This window comes from Diplotaxodon limnothrissa, linkage group LG19 (assembly GCF_057381915.1).
Source record: "Diplotaxodon limnothrissa isolate DT_005_m linkage group LG19, D_limnothrissa_male_GT1.1, whole genome shotgun sequence".
NCBI classification, from domain to species: Eukaryota; Metazoa; Chordata; class Actinopteri; order Cichliformes; family Cichlidae; genus Diplotaxodon; species Diplotaxodon limnothrissa.
The window spans coordinates 18667226-18684568 of NC_140614.1; the positions used below are offsets into that span (position 1 = coordinate 18667226).

The following is a 17343-nucleotide window of genomic DNA, read 5'->3' on the forward strand; positions in this document are numbered from 1 at the left end:
TATATGTTAGATGTTTGTTGATCGTGAGCTAAAATCTCAAATTCTGTCTATCACTTGTGTCTGTGAGGTGACTGCAACCTGGCAAATCAAAGCAGTTTGCTTCCATTACTGAAAAAAAATAAAGAAATAAAAGAAAACATGAGTTTTTGACTTGAGGGAGGTTTTCTGCACCGCTTATGCTTTTTTAAAAAAAATGTTAGATAATATCAGTATTTTCTAATAACTGTCTCGCTTTAATCTCAGCTGATACCTGAGGAAACCACTGAGCAACAGAGCACATAACTTTGGGAAACATGGACCAAGGGAACACACGGCAAGGAGGGAGGATGCGACAAAGGATGAGGAGAGGATGCAGACATACAGAAGGTAATGAGGCGAGGGGAGTCATATTTGTTTTATAACATTTTATAACATTAGGAAGCACAGGATAATTTTTTTTTTGTAAAACTAAATAAACACAAAACAACAATACAGATCAATATTTTTTCCAACACGTTTTCACTCCTAAAGCGTAACATTTTACGCTAGGTGACAAATCATTGATATATTATGCTTGCGGGCACCTAACACGTCCCTATATTACGAGATCGGAAAAAAGAGGAAACATGAGAACCATTTGGAATGAATCTACACATTTATGTTTATTTTTACTTAAATCGCTTTGGAAAACACTAACGTCATTAAAGTGCTAGTTAGGGATAAGGTTATGGTTATGGCTGGAACATGTAGCATCATTCTACTCGATTTCATCCATAACCCGGCGTGTAGCATAACGCGGAAGGTCACCTTTCGTGTTCCTCAGGAACGCCTTGGGACTTGACAAATCATCGGTATATTACGCCTTGGGAGTGAGGGGAACTTTTTTTTTTTTCATTTACTGAGCATGCATAAACATTATCGCTGAGACTGAGTGTCATTGTCATAAATAGCAATAATATAAATCCCAAAGTAGCCTAAATAAATTCAAAATAACATTCAGTGAAGTAGCATTATTCCTGATAACGCATTAGCATACACATGCTAATTTATACTTGCTAGTATTAAACATACAAATAATTCATAGCTACACAGCTTATTAACTGAGTAACTTAACTTAATATACTCAAATCATACTGAGTCAAATAGCAAGGTGATAGCAGAGGCTTGCCTGGGCCAAGATTTCACTTGGTTAAAACTGTACCTCTATGCAATTGTGTTAGCTAGCTGTTAGCCTTAGCTGGGTATTACAAACCTCCCAGAATACCTAATGTGACCAAGAGGGCACCAAATTATAATAAATGAAGCAAAGACAATTAACACAGTTAAATACACAACATGATGCATGGCAGTGATATCATCATGCTGAGGTATTGTTTGTTTGGCTGCATTTATCCATCTTTCAGGTCTGTTTAGAAAGTTCCTAGAAAGAAATTATGGCTTGACTATCGTCTACACTGTATTCACATTATAAAGAGATATGTCAGTTAAGATTTTATAATATATTTATATTTAAAGCAAATATATATTTATTCCACTACACACAAATAGTTGGTGTAGTAGGTAGGTTTTATTTCTTTCAGTTCATATATAAATTAAACGAAAAGGCGAGTACATTAAACTCTTACACAGCGCTCAGGAAAAACAACTCCTGAGATTAGCTTTTAAACCACTTGGTGTTAGCCATATGCAAATTCATGTTCCCTTTATTTCAATAGTAACTCACACCCACACAGAGCAGGAGAATTGCTGCTGGACGGGAGTGGGAAGTGAGCCTATTATTTGAGGAATCTCTTTCACGTTGTGCGCTGGCTTTAAATACCACCGTTTAATTGCTGTGTCATGACAGGATAATTACCAACTAATCAAGGGCATCAACAGGCCTGCAGACCGCAAAACACTATTCGGTGTGTTGCCACGATTCTGTTGGGAATTGTGGTTGCTGTTTGGTGGAAAAATAGCAATGGAAATAATATGAACATTAACTAAAAAGATAGAATAGTGGCATAGACATTCAAAGAGAGGGAAAGGTATTGCTTCAACATGCATCCCTTCCAGCTTTGGTTGAGTGCTAATGCACTCCTCACACCTAGCCAGACCACAGCAGTAACACAAGCCATGTGTCAGATGTTTAAGGGTTCTGACAAGTCTCTGTGCATCTGCTAAAAAGCGGCATTTCACAGCTTTTCTGTGATGCAAATGGCCATCATTTGAAATTCGATGAATAATTATTTGTCTAGAGTCATTCAGCCTTTAGCTGTGTTTAATAAATACACTGATGCACTTATCATGGGTTTTGTTGCACATTTTTGCTCACATTATGAATGCAGTGTGCAAAACCTGCATTTTAAATACAGACCCTGTCAAATTTTTCCAACCTTGAGCTTCGACTGATGTTTCCAAAAACTAAAAATCCAAAGACACAAAAAACATAAAATCATGCATGGTCACCTGTTGGGTAAAGAAAGAGCTAAAAAAGAAAAGAAAAGGGAGTTTGGAAAAAAAGAGAGGTACATTTTAGTGATATTCTTGAGTACTGAAGAAATCAGCATGTTTCACAGGATTGTTGGTTGGCTGCGATTTCTGCCCAGCTGAAGAGGTCTGTGAAACTGGATGCATTTCAGGTGCTAAGAGAGATGAGAAACCTGTGTAATAGCCAAAGTAGAAATGTGCTGATCACTAAAATAAGGAGATAAATGGAGATAAAACCCTTTCATAACACTGAATTTTCAGTGTAAGGTCTGCCTATTTTTATGCAAAGGTAAATATTCATCAACAGTGGTAAACCAAGACTGCAATGAATATCAGACCTTTACAATGAACCCCTGTTAGCTGGTTTCAGGTCTATTTCTTTTAATCCACTTTCATTATTGTGATGTTAAGCGTGCTTCCATTCCCACAATGTTTACATGCACTGGATAGATATTAAACAGATGAAATATCTGACTACCAATTCTTGACATAGATGGCCATCCTGTCTCTATACTAATTTTTTTCACGTGTTTAGTTAAAATTTGCTCTTGGTCTGTTTATATATTTATATTATACGAACAAAATTATTAAGCCACAACTTTTAACTCTTTGAATTCAGGTGTTTTCTGTCCCGTTGCCACGGTCATGGGGCCACCACTCTACCTACTGAGCTATCCCTGCCCCACATAAAGACCACATAAAGTTACAGCGTGGGGTTTGCTGAGGTGCTTAGTGTTTAAAAGTTGCCAACCTCTGCTGACTCGATGACTGCAGAGCTCTAAGAGCTCTGGCATTAACATCAGCACAAAAACTGTGTGCTGGAGGTTCACGGCATGGGTTTCCATAGCTGAGCAGCTCCTGTAGGTGGAATGTGTTCATGGCCTAGTATTTATTTTCCATGGTGTATAAGGAGTTACGATCTTTAATTCCAGGAAATATTCCTGCTACATTTCCCCACAGTATTCAGTGAATTGGGGACAAAGTTCATTCATTTTGATCTGTTGATCTGATACATTTAACTGTGACAAATTTACAAATAAGCAAAAGGGGAGCGGGGGAATTAAATTAGCAGGGGGTCAAATACTTTTTCATGGGACTGTACTATTAAAAATATTATAAACCAAATCAAGTTTGTGGTGCAAAATCTTGGACTGAATAATATAGTGAATAGTAATAGAGCTGTTAAATAAAAATAAAAGGACAGAAGGATAAAGCTGTACAAAATTTTAATTTAAATACCTCAAAACTGTACTGAAACACAGTCATTGACTAACTGAGTTAATTTTCACCACTGGGAAATGTTAAAACATGGGAGAATCAGATGAGAAATACTATCAAGGCAAGTCAAATCATAATCAGGAATTGTCCATCGATAAAACAGAGATAATTAAATCTGCAAAACATTTAGGTTCAGAGAGAGAAGCTAAAACATGTTTTCATGCTTAGTGCAAGAATACTTTCCCACCTTGGACCATAAAGATCTGAATCGAACAAGTAAGGGTTTTCTATGCCTCTATCAGAACAACAAACAAAAAAGAAATTCACAACCTTTAGATTGGTTGAGGATCTGCTCACTGCAGAGCTCAAATAGATCCCAGGCGGCAGTCTGCATCTTCAGGGTGGTGGAAAGTATATGTGCTTGAGTTGCAAGTTGCTATATTCCTGTAGTATTTCGAAGTCAAATGAAATGAAGCTTTGATGAAAATGTGAATCTATTAAAGGCAAAATTGTGTGCACTGACCCAAAACACTAATACCTGAAATCACCCCTTGATGACCTGCATGGATTCACTGTCACTGTGTGCACTGAGCTAGTGAAAATTTGTTGAGAAGGAAATCTAAGGGGTATGACATTGTGAACACTAGAGAGGTAGGTTTGATTTTGTGTCATCTCACTGACGTGATTTAAACAAAATGACACTCTGCAGAGTCTCATACATGTGTACACACATATGTGTATATATATATATACACACACATATGTGTGTGTATTTATGTTATTGCAGGTTCTCCTTGTGTTGCACTGCATGGTGTATAACTGTGTTTTATAGGAACAGAGCGTTAAACACGCAGTATGTTCACACCTATTTCAAAATATACTTGTATTGTGGAAATACATATTTACTGGCAGGGTTGAACTCAGCAGGGGTGCTGAGAAATATACTTCACAGACAAAGAGCTTTTTAGTCCAAACGAGGTGTCTTGATTGCAATACAATAGCCCTCATCAGGGAAACAGAAAGTCTGCAGATTCAACAGCTGGCCTTACTATTTATAGCTCTGGGAGGGAGTTTTTTTTTTTTTTTCACAGTTATGCTGTGGATTGCCTGAGAGCTTAAAATTCACATAAATGTTTTGCAGTTGTATTTGCTAAAAGGTGTTGATTTACAGGTATTCAGAGCCAGAAAAGTCACCTTGATATCCCCTGCTACACTAAATATTTACTAGTCACAGTCTGTTATTTTGATGTGTATGAGTTGTGTAGATTATACTGAGAGCAGGTCTGAAAGATGAATCCAATCACAAAATGTTCCCTTTTCTATTTAATTCATCTGATTAAGCCAACAGGTTCACGTTTAAACACCTAAATGCTCCGCATGTGATTGCATCTCCATCTAGTGGGCAAGGTGTGAACTGCTGACTGATTCCAGTAGTGAAGACTCCCGCAGGATGCTTCCAATTTTTTCTTACTTTGCAGTAGTTAAAAAAAACATAAAAAAATGCAAAACAGTACTTTCAATATTTATTTCAGTTTGTTGCATATTCAGTTAAATATTACTTTTAGTTTAGTCAAGTTTGGACTATTCCAGCACATCATTTTCATGCACTGAGCTGAGAGTTCTGGTAATTTTTATGCACTAAATTAATTTTTTGGGTGAATTTTTCTGGTGAAAAAGCCAAATGCCTATGCACATTGCTACAGGATGTTATGAAAAACACCAAAACTGTGCACCAAGCAAGAGTTCAGCACATCATCTGCAGCTATTAAGTATTATAATTTGCTTTCAACTAATTACTCTCAATATTTCTTGCTAAATAATGTAATTGCCAAGTCAACACACATAAAGACGTTACTTATTTTGTTTTCATCTATGTGCAACTTAAGCTTTATTTAAAACAAACAGATAAAAGATATGCATGTAAGATGGGGAAAAAATAGGAATAATAACATTCAAGTAGACTGAGATGTAAAGTATATCTGAGAATCCATCAAAGATCGGGGCACTAGAAATACTAAGAAATACTAAGTCACAAACCATGGTCAGACTAAGTACTTTAAGTAATAGGGATTATTTTGAGTTTACATCATTACTGTAGAGCTCTGAGGTTCTTCCAGACCTGATTTGGATGGGACCATGCCCCGAGCCTGACTTCCTTCAAGACTCTTTTCCTTCCTAAAGGAGAAAGCTTATTTATAAGTTAGATGGCACTCATGTTAAATTAAATTTTGTGTGGTTCAGAGGATCAAGCATGGGAACTGTCACCTTAAGAGTTATTCAGTTTGGATCACTGAACACCAGCACCCATGAGGAAGAGAAGTGTCTTACAACAGGCTGCTTTTGCTTATTTTGTTTGGGAACATAATCTGTCAGTATTACCTCTCCAAGGTCCGAGTTGTGTCCAAGTACACAATATTTTTAGTTTTTAGTTTTTCTTTTTTTAGTTTAGGTTTTACTAAAAAAATGTTGTTGTTGTTGTTGTTGTTGTTGTTGTTTTTTAAATATAATAGCAGGATGGCTGATTTAAGAACTTCATAAGAGGTAATACAACTTTGCTGTGTTAACTCACAGCGCGTTTAAGCTAGGTTTCATATTTGTCTAAAATCGACTTTTTATTATTTATTTATTTTTCACTCCTAGTTTTAATTTGCTTTTAGTTCCCTGAAATAACCTGTCTCAGTGCCACCCTCCATTGGCGGTTTCTATGTAAAAAAATAAATAAATCTTTGGTTACCCTTGACTACACTACCCATAGTGCACCATGGTATGCGTCCGTTACTGTGATTGGTCCAGGTTGGTTAGAGACGTTGTTGAACTGCAGGTCGGAGAGAAAGAGCAAACAGAGGACCTCGGAGTTGTCAAATGGTTGAACTATGGCTGCGCCTGTTAGCATGTGCTGCCGTCTGTTTGACAGAAACGGCGCTTTGACACGTGTTAGGAAACTGTTTGCACGGCGCGTGAACAGAAGCATCGCGCGGAGCTGTTCCGGTGTTACGCACGAGGAAAATGAACTTGAACTCACAGACTCGACTATAGCTGGTTCCAACTTCAAAACCAGGGCAACACAGGTAAGTCAACCTCCAAAACAGTAACACAAGCCGGGCCTGCAGCTAAGATTGTCCTGTCTGTGTTGAGTCGCAGGCTGAGTGAAACCTTTAAGGAGTAAAGGTGAGAAGCTTATAACCTGAACAGGTTATAAACTGGGCCCAGGAAACACTAAACTAAGGAATAAATATTAAACCAAATGGTTATCCATTATGACAGCGTGGCTGTGATATAAAAGGGGGTCATGGGGTGTATTTTTGGCGTGATTGTGAGAACCAATCAGAGGGGGGAAACAACACCTCACCTGCTTTACGTTTGTCACTGCTTTGTAGTTTTACATACTTGATATCATGTGATAAGATAGATGTGATAGCCAGCATGTTGCAAGTAGGAAAAGAATTGTTATAAACTAATAAAGTTGGTTGAGATTAAAAGTAATTTTTTCTATTTGGATTGAAGTTGTGCTTTAGATGATACAGATTTTGAATCTTTTGGACCGTTTGGAGGCCCAAAGTATAAACAGTTTAAGAGGGTGTTATTGAGATAGTCTACTTCTTTAAAATATTGTTTCTACCTCATACATACTCTATCCATGTGCTTGATAATCAGAGATGATTGACAGAGCAAGCATGCTCCTGAATGTCCAGTAGTCAAATAACAGAGTAGCATTCATTGTTCATCTTCTTGCTGTGTCTCTCTGGGTTGCAGGTGTATATTACATCAGTGACTATAATAATTATGATATGGCAATAATAGGGAAAAATTGACTAAAGTGTGCATAAGTGGCTTTTATATGAAGCTTTTTACCTTAAGAAACAATGAAGGGACTTGGGAAGGTCTAAAAAGATCAGTGCAGTTAAATGATCAGCCTGTTGATTAACAGTGTCTCCGAGCAACTGCTGAGTCACTGGTTTGCTTTTACACTGGTAACTTTTGACATAACCGCAGGTGCTCATGAGTGATGGGCAAAGGTCAGGAGCTGGGACACAGATTTGGCTTCAGCTGACATTATTGTGTCTCTGGCATGATGGGACTCAGAGGGGCTGTTGTGTTTGATTCAAAATAAGACTGCAGTGATGCCAGGGTATATAGTTTGATCGGTGTCTTTTCCTGGTTCTTTTCCTCCCCAGAAGAGGCTCAGGGATGACCGCATACTCCCCTTTTCAGCATTCTTGACTGACAACTTTGGCCGCAGGCACAACTACCTACGAATCTCCCTCACAGAAAAATGCAACTTCCGCTGTGAGTAAATGTTTATTTTCTGTGGATCCTATCAAGAAACCATTGTTACATTCCCAGCCCACTAGTGGAGCAACATTATTAGACCAAGTTAACCATCGTAATTAGTAAACCTTTCACAGAAGTGCACTAAAATGCCCAAATTCTGCTGACCTACTGGAGAAAGAAAAGGTTTTTCTTTCCCGCACAGTAGAGTTTTTGGTTTGTCCCCTCGTTCCCTTTTATTTAGTTGTGTTACTTCAGTATTTATCGTAGTAAAAGAAGGAATTCTCGCTAATGTAGGCTAAAATACATCTTTCATCTTTCTCATTTCTAGGTCAGTACTGCATGCCAGAGGAGGGGGTGAAGCTCACACCGCGGGGCCAGCTGCTATCCACCTCTGAGGTGCTGACCCTGGCTCACCTCTTCGTCCAAGAGGGGGTGGACAAGATCCGCCTCACTGGAGGGGAGCCGCTCATCAGACCTGATGTGCTCCATATTATCAGTAAGAAACAAGGAGAAAATAGTTTGTGCAGGCTTTTTTTTTTTTCAATAATAAAACAACTTGGAAGCTGTTTTGAGTCATTTCACACTTTTTTAACACTTTGGATCAGCTTGTAGCAAACATAAACTTGCTTTCTTCAGTTTACCGTATGACTAAAATGATGTAGTGACACTGTTTTCAGAGGAGCAAGTCAGCTTTGGCAACCAGGCGACCGATGATTCATGTGCTAACTCTGCTGACTTGACTGCAGCTGAAGTGAAGAGAAGCAATTTTGCATGCATGCCTTCAGTTTAAGGGTTTCTGTGGAAGGGGAAATGATTTGTTACACCACAGTTGTGTTTTTGGTCTAATGATGTATTATTGCATCATTTGAATTTTACAGCCTGATTTTAAATTAAACTTTGTAAGTGAAGCCTCTGCAGCAAGAAAAAGCCTGTCGTGAATGAATGAGGGTGTGTGACAGGACTAGTGGGTCAGGTCTTTTTGGAAAGAGGACCATTGATTGCCACTAGCTGTGTGTGAGGCTCATGAGACTTCATGCATAACTTGGATTTGGTTGCACTAGTTATTTCAGGAAGCAAGAGGATCGCTTGAAATAACGGAATATAATTTATTGAAGTGTGGAGTTTGACTAATAAATGATTTGCCGACATTGGTAGGAAGAAATACACAACAGTATTGCTGATGGAGATTAGAGTTGGAGACTCTGATGAGGCACATTGAGCATCCAGAATAAAGGTGGAGATGAGGAGGAGGCAGAACACATGAATGAGAGTCTGAAACGACTGCACTGAGATTTAAAGCTCAAGGAACAGAGGCTGAATGTCTCACAGGAGGAGCGTGAAAAAGCTGCAGTGAAGCTGGTTGTGTTGTTTTTGTTGGCTCACAGAACCGCTGATGTGGCGTGTACAGTTATAAACAGGATCCACAAAGATCTACTGGTTACAAGTAATGGTAGTTGGCTAGGTTTACTGGATGGATTTAGTTGCATTGTGGTGCTGTGTGTGTTTGTGAGTTCATTCTGCATCATCTTTGCTTAATGTCAAAATGACCAGAGTAACTGTACTAGTTATGGATAATAAAGACTTTAATAACCCATAAATTTATTTAAAGAAGTTTTTTCATTGATAGGCATTCAAGCAAGGAAACATAATTTCCCGGTGGCACAATATGCTGCATAGTAACAGATAAAGATATCCACTTTACATGGCTAAAGATTTTGTTCTGTTATCATGCTGTAATGATTGATTTATGTATGGATAAACTCATCTGTTATATAATATTTCAACCTTAAAGGTAAAAGTTCTCTCATTCTGTCTTGCCTTTCCACTTCTACTCTGCAGCTGAGCTCAGAAAGTTGGAGGGCCTCAAGACTATCGCCATGACAACCAATGGCATGAACTTGGCTCGGCTTTTGCCAAACCTTAAAGACGCCGGATTGGACCTGATCAACATCAGCCTGGATTCATTAGTTCCTGCCAAATTTGAGTTTATTGTCAGACGGAAAGGTATGGAAGCGTCGTCAGTGTATCAATGTCAGCTGTGTGAGACATATGATCAGAACACCAATAGTGTGCGTAGATTGAGGAGGGAAAAAAGCGACATCACGAGGCTGTAGCTGATTGACGCTGTAGTTTAGGAGTGTATAACCACAAAAGTGTCAGATGGTCAGTGAGATATTTTCTAAATCCCTACGTCTTTAGAAAATATGAAGGAGATTGTGATCTGGTGATGGTGGAGGCCATTTGAGTATAATGAACTCATTGTGATGTTTAAGATGCCAGTTTTACATGATTTTAGCTTTGTGACGTGGTGTGTTATCCTGCTGGAAGCAGCGGTCAGAAGATGGGAGATGTTACTGTTACTGTGGTGATAAAGTGATGGGTACTGAGCAACTGTACTCGGACAGGCTGTAGTGTTTAAATAATGCTCATTTGGTGCTAACTGGCCCAAAGTGTGCCCAGATAATTGGCTGATTGACTGACTTCAGATGAAATTAAACATATTTAATATTCTTCATGTGTGGCTAAAAACTCTCACTGTCTTTATGTATGAAACTGTTCCTTTTTTTTAGTGTTTCCCTAGTTCAGCTTTTTCTTCTAGTGTATGATAGGCATAAATCAGTGTAGTTTTTGTTGTGGGTCCATCCCACAAGCTTAGGGAAGAAGGCTGTAAGCTGTAAACACTGCAGGTGACAGCAGGGCAGAGCTATGGGTGGTTGGCTCGTGAAAGGCAGACACAGATGGACTAACTGAGATTAGGACATGAAGAAGAGCGGAGAAAAGAAAACTGGATTTACAGCACCTGCCTTCTTGTGTTTGTAATAGAAGTTACTGTTGAAATCTTGTTTCTTTTCTTTATTCAGGACAAATTGCAGTTATGCAAACTGTAAATAAAACATAAGCCTCATCCTACATAAAGATCCTGCTTTGATTTAATTGTTTTGAGCAAGTGAAAACAAATAATGACTCTGACCTCGACAGTGTGCTTTTCAAAAGCTTGAGCTGCTGTGGAGGGATTACATGTTTCTATACAAGTGGTTTGTGGTGAATTACGGACATTAAAAGGTGGAGGAGAACAGACAAGGCCGAGCTTTTCGTGTGGAAGCACCACTCATTTCAGAAACCACAAAGCTTAGTTCTGATCTTTGTTTTTGTTGTATGATTCAGTGCATTTTTATTTCTCAAAACCTGCCTCCAATCACACACCATTCTCAACTTTAGTCGTATTTTAATAACATACAAACTTTACTATTATTATTTATTAGTAGCATTACTAATGCACCTAATGTAAAATGTTAATCTTAGTCACATTTCATTTTCTACTTGCCTTTTCCAGGGTTTCACAAAGTAATGGAGGGCGTTGAAAAGGCCATTGAATTGGGCTACAGTCCTGTGAAGGTATTTGTTCATTTTCATTCATTATTAAGTCTCTGTTATGGAAAATATCCCCACTACGATTCAGTGTCTTCCTTTTTGTTACTGTTTAACATTTTTGCAGTTTATATATAAGTATTAAAATGGGTAAGATTTAATTGCAGGACAAGTGTTTCACAGTTGCAGAAATGTAGCAAGTGCAGAGTGCCCAAAAACTGAGATAATCAGCTAATATCAGTGAGAGAAAACAATAAAATCATGGTTAGGAAAGGTGAATTCCCTGTGATGACTTTCATATGGTGTTTTTGGATAATGTGTCAGAGTGAAAGCCTGGAACAAGAGAACAACAAGGGGCTGAGGATGGAGCCTTGGGGACCGGCATTTGTACTGATCTAAGATCAATCCTACTGTGGCGCTGAGAAGTCAAACGCACTGAAACCTAAGCAAGTAGAAATGTTGCAAAAGCTGCTCTGCTCTGGATCAAACCACCAAAAATGTTGGTGGTTTGATCCAGTTGGCATGCCAAATATCCTTGGGCAAGATACTTACTCCAATTTGCTCTCCAATGTATCCATCAGAGTATGAATGTGTGTGAATATTTGATATAAAGCACTTATGTAGGAAAAGAACAGAAATAAGTGCTTGTATGAATGGGTTTGAATGAGTGAATGAGGCAAGTCATATAAAACACTTCGTGTGCTTAGTTAGTAGTAGAAAAATGCTGCATATGAATCAGTCCGTTAACCAAAATCAAGCAATGACCACTATTATGAGCAATTCCTTTTACTTGTTCATAATGAGAGACACAAACTGTTTTGCAGAGTGCTTTGGAAGTTGTCAGATTTTAGTTGTAGTTTAATATGTTTCCTCCAGTAGCTTCTCGTAACCTGATTCCCCTTTAGGAAGAGTGTGATTTTTATAAGGCTTCTCTGTTACAGGAGTTTAGGAATGCCAGCATAAAATAACATTATATGTCCATTACCTAGTCTAAAAAATTGTTGTTCTTCATTCTGTTTTGCTAAGCTGTGCGGTTAGCTTGATGCCCCTGACTGCATGTTGATCAAGAAGTGTTGTGGTTCAGCCTTGGGTCAGTGAAGGACCTTCATTTGTAGATCTTTAAGCATCAAATGAGTCACATTAAATCTGCTAGACAGTTAAAATAAAACATGATGCTGTTTTAAACTTTCACGTTATTTATCAACTCTTTAAGAAGGCAAGAAAAAGCTTATGTGGACGGGTCTCCTTTTGAAAAATTTAGACTTTAAAAATATAGTGAATTATTCCAGTCATTAACATCACTGGATGAATTCTCATGTATAGTACATCAAAGTCTTATAAGGCTGTTATTATTGTGTTACATAATTAAATATTGGCCCACACATCTTCAGTAAGTCATTTTCTGTCGGTTGTTACATAACCAGCTTGTTAGGAAAATAATGGCTCAGTAATCAGAGGCCTATTGTTGTTCACTTCTCTTTGTAGATCAACTGCGTGGTCATGCGAGGCCTGAATGAGGATGAGCTGCTTGATTTTGCAGCACTGACAGAGAAGAAGCCTCTGGAGGTGCGCTTTATAGAGTACATGCCCTTCGATGGTAAGTGCTCACACCCCATGAAGAGTTTCAAATGCTCGTGCAAATGTTTTAAACATCCATTGTTTAAACCCACACTTCCTGGTTCGTCTCCTCTCTGCAGGCAACAAGTGGAACTTTAAGAAGATGGTGAGCTACCAGGAGATGCTGGACCGCATCAGGCAGAAGTGGCCCGACCTGGAGAAGCTTCAAGCTGGACAGACAGACACAGCCAAGGTCAGTGTCTCCAACTGTACTAAATTACTTTGGAGATGAAATCCTGACAAAGATGGTTGATTAATTATTATATTTATACTGAAAAATAAAAAGTCATGTTTCTTGTGTTCCTCTGTGCATTTTCTCCGACACATCCGAGTCCCTCTGATCAAATAGACCTGCAGGATTTTTCTATATTTCTGCTTAAAACATCATCAGATTATAACACAAGTCCTAAAAACAAAAAAGAAGACAACCCAATTAAACACATTAAACTAAAACATCCAAGTGAACAAAGTTTCAGGTGTCGGAGTCCAATGAAGAACTTTTTGTCACTGGTTGTAACATTTGAAAGTATATTTCTCACTTTTTTCCCTGTTTTGAAACAGACATTTAAAGTGCCAGGCTTCAAAGGTCAGCTGGGCTTCATCACCTCCATGTCCGACCATTTCTGTCGCTCCTGCAATCGTTTACGCATCACTGCAGACGGCAACCTAAAGGTAAAGCCGATAAAGCTTTAAAGCTGTTCGTGAGGTCTGTTATTGTCCTATGGCACAAATGTTCATGTATGCATGTGTGCAATTATAGATGGGCGGAGCTTGTGGGCGGCAGGTTGTGGAGCAAAAAGGGTGGTTTGTGATTTGTTAATAAGTGACAGAATCTTTTGCTGTTACTTGAGTTTTTCGTAATTTTGATGAGAATCTTATTGCTTTTATACATTTTTCTTCACCTTCATGTATCAGTGTCCCTTTTTCTTCACCATTAAGGTCCTTTGATTCTCCTTCTGGTCATTCCCTTTGTTTTTGAGACAAAACTTTTAACTAATTAGAATCAATATACACTGAAGGTGTAGAGGAGGCTGCATACACTTCACTCTGAAACACTGATTTCAGTGGTTTGCGCCAAGCAACAGGATACAAGCACAACTACAGAGCTCTTGTAGGCGCTACGGTCAAAGTTCAGCAGAATGTAACTTTGACCACTGTGAACTATGACGACTGCCTGTCTACCCAATAGGAAGATGGCATCTCTTTCTACTGGTAAGGTCCACTACAGGCCATCTCTGCCTTCAGCTGAATATGGCAGAAGGTCTTCTATTGGCCACAGTGAGCTGCAGAGCAAAGTAGAGGAAATGTTTATTATGATGCATTTGAATTCCTTAAATTATACAACATTTGTTTGGGTTTGTATCGAGACCAATGTCATAGACTGAGTATTTCTTCACCTCTCACCTCTTTTATATCCCCACGTGTTACATACCACTACAGCATGTCATTGAATCGTGTCTAATCTCTCCCTTAGTCTGTTTTGTCCTGCTTTATTTCTGCTCTCTTTCTGTTTTGTCTTCTCTTTCTTCTTCTCTCTTTCCCCTTACCCCAGAACCCGTCACAGCAGCAGATGGCTGCCTCTCCCTGACCCTGTTTAAAAGGAAGTTTTACCTTCCCGTCATCTCAAAAGTGCTTGTTCATAACAGATCACTTGATCGTTGGGATTTTCTCTAAGAATACTGTCGAGTTTTTACCTTACAGAATAAAGCACGCTATTGCTGCTGTTAGCTTAATATAAAAAGTGGGTTATTCTCCCACTATCTCTACTGATCTATTATTAAGTTCTTAAGCAATTTTTGATATTAAAGTGAACTTTTACACAGACTCCAGGGAGCCATTTAGTTAATGTTTGGTGTCTAATCTTGGATTTGGACTGCATTGCATTTGTGAAAACAGCTTTTCACTCTTTCCCGTCCGTCTCTTCTCTCAGGTGTGTTTGTTTGGTAACTCAGAGGTCTCCCTCAGAGATGTCTTACGCTCTGGCGCGTCTGATGAAGAGCTGCTGCAAATTATTGGTGCTGCTGTGGGCCGGAAGAAGAAACAGCATGCAGGTAGAAATCAATACATCATACAATTTTAGGATTATGCGCACAGATTGTTGTAATATTTGTAATTTATCCCTCTTTCTCTCTTCAGGCATGTTCAGTATCTCTCAGATGAAGAACAGGCCTATGATCCTCATTGGTGGGTGACACAGCTGTACGTACAAAGACCTCATTCGTGTTTCTTTAATGTTTTGTATTAGGATTGGAGCAGATCCACATCCATGCACTTTCCTTCTTAAAGATCAGGGAATGTTGAATCAAAAAGTTCAGCTATGGCTGAACTTCACACTGCTGGGCTGCCAACTAGTGTTTTAGAAGTGGTTGCAGCCAAAGTAGTTATGTCAGTATTCTTGACTCATTTATTTTTGTTTTCCAGCAGGTACCACATCTCAGACGTTCCTGCCAAAGCTACAAGACAGCAAGAGGGCTTTCCCCATTAGTTCCCAGCTTAAAAATGACACGTTCCTCTCTCCAGCAACAACTCATCATTTAGGCAGCAGGAAAGTCTTGAATAGAGAGGATTGTTTGTGCCTTTCAGACTCCACTAACTTAACACAGGAAGCCAGTGTTTGCTGCTCTGGAACCTTAATGAGTGGGGGTACCCATGTTAAGATGCATATCAACACAGAAAAACCTAACCACAATGAAGTAGCATCCCTTCCCTCTGCAGAGATTGATAATGATCACATTAGTTGTCACACTAAGACTGAATGTTTCAGAACACGCACAAATGTCACAAGCTATGTTAATGAAGTCTGTCTCAGGAACGCACAAGCCCTGAGTCCTAATGTTCTGACGAGCCACGTGTCCAGGACCCCAGGAGCAGCTGTTTTTTGCACACTGCTGATAGATGCCAAAATAAATCAGAGAAACCACCCTGTTAGATTCTGCCACAGTCAAAATTCCAACAAGGTTGCCAGTTGTAAACAGTCTGAGAGCAACCAGACAACAGATCTCAAAGCTCAGCTGACACATACAGACGCCCAGGGCCGCGCCACCATGGTGGATGTCGGGGGGAAACTTCCCACATGTCGAACAGCCGTAGCCTGCGCCACCGTTAGCTTAGGCCCCACCGCCTTCCGCCTGCTTCGAGATAACCAGCTGGCCAAGGGCGACGCCTTGACTGTGGCGCAGTTGGCTGGCATCATGGCTTCGAAGCAGACCTCCACCCTCATCCCCCTCTGCCACCCTTTACCCTTAGACCACACCGCTGTCACATTTCACCTGGATGAGCTTCTTAATGCTGTCGTCATCACAGCGACATGTCGCACCACGGGCAGGACGGGAGTGGAGATGGAGGCTCTGACCGCTGCTTCTGTAACAGCGCTCACCGTCTACGATATGTGCAAGGCGGTGAGCCATGACATCATCATCACGGATATAAAACTCGTCAGTAAGACAGGCGGTAAAAAGGACTTTCATCGTCATTCAAAACAGGAAGAATGAGATCAAAGACTGCACTATGGTTTTCCACAAATTAAACTTTGTGCCATCAATGAAAAACACATCCTGTTGGGCAGTTATCTCTCCTAGTCTGAATCGTTTTGTCTAATATGTAGTTTACTGAAGTTTTATCAATATTTTCAGTGTCATAATTCCTGCTTTTCCCTCCAGAGGGTGCACAAGTATTACATTGATAGTCCTCCCTGGAGGTTTTTGGAGTGAAGAAGAAACTGATTGCAGATGGCACTGATAATGTGCTTTTAAATTTGAAAGAATTTAATTTATGAAACTTGAAAACTGAACACAAACAAAAGAAGAGAGCAGCAAACGTTTCAGTGCATATTCCAGTCAGTCCCATACTCGCTTGCTCTTTTTCTTAACTTGCTTTTTATTGCAGTGACTAACACTACCACTATGATTGTTTTAACCTTGCTTTTTTTTTTTTTTAGATAATTAGGATATGAAATTTTAGTTTTGATGTTTTTCTACCTACCTCTGTAGTACACTGCAAACTAGATTTGTACTACATTAAAGTAGAGGATGGTAGTAAAATAAACTTATCAAATGACTGATAACACAAATAACCCGTTACACAGTACGTTAACCCATTATTGCTCAATATGTTGTTAAAGTCTGTGTTCCTGTAACTTCCCTCCACTTGTGTGCTGTCTGTACCAGCCGTTTTCTTTTGTTTTTGAAGATTATTATGATTTTCATTGGTTGCATTAACTGTGCATTCACTTCACATCATCACACATCTCTTTTTTTAAAAATGAAGTATGGCATGTTTTGTGTTCATTTCCCTCTCAGAGAATGGCAGTATTCTCCGGTTATATAATAACGTTCATCCACTGGATATAACAATGACTAATGTGTGGCTTGACAGGGTGGTTCCACTCTGGTTACAACACACAGCCTGTTCCATTATGTT

At 39.2% G+C, this 17343-nt stretch overlaps 1 protein-coding gene across 5 annotated transcripts; it reads left to right on the top strand.

Annotated features, from left to right (window-relative positions):
• Nucleotides 1–6520: 6520 nt before the first annotated feature.
• On the top strand, nt 6521–16839 carry mocs1 (molybdenum cofactor synthesis 1). 5 transcript variants are annotated; one of them, XM_085342428.1, is made up of 11 exons: nt 6521–6734; nt 7842–7953; nt 8267–8434; nt 9778–9942; nt 11273–11334; nt 12793–12904; nt 13005–13117; nt 13486–13596; nt 14855–14975; nt 15061–15108; nt 15346–16839. In XM_085342428.1, exons 1-11 carry the CDS (start codon nt 6540–6542, stop codon nt 16413–16415), a joined length of 2277 nt encoding a protein of 758 aa, XP_085198554.1. In that variant the 5' UTR covers nt 6521–6539; the 3' UTR covers nt 16416–16839. The 5 variants fall into 5 exon arrangements, with proteins under 5 accessions (XP_085198554.1, XP_085198555.1, XP_085198556.1 ...); XM_085342429.1 differs by having other exon boundaries at nt 15349–16839; XM_085342430.1 differs by having other exon boundaries at nt 7845–7953.
• Nucleotides 16840–17343: the final 504 nt, after the last annotated feature.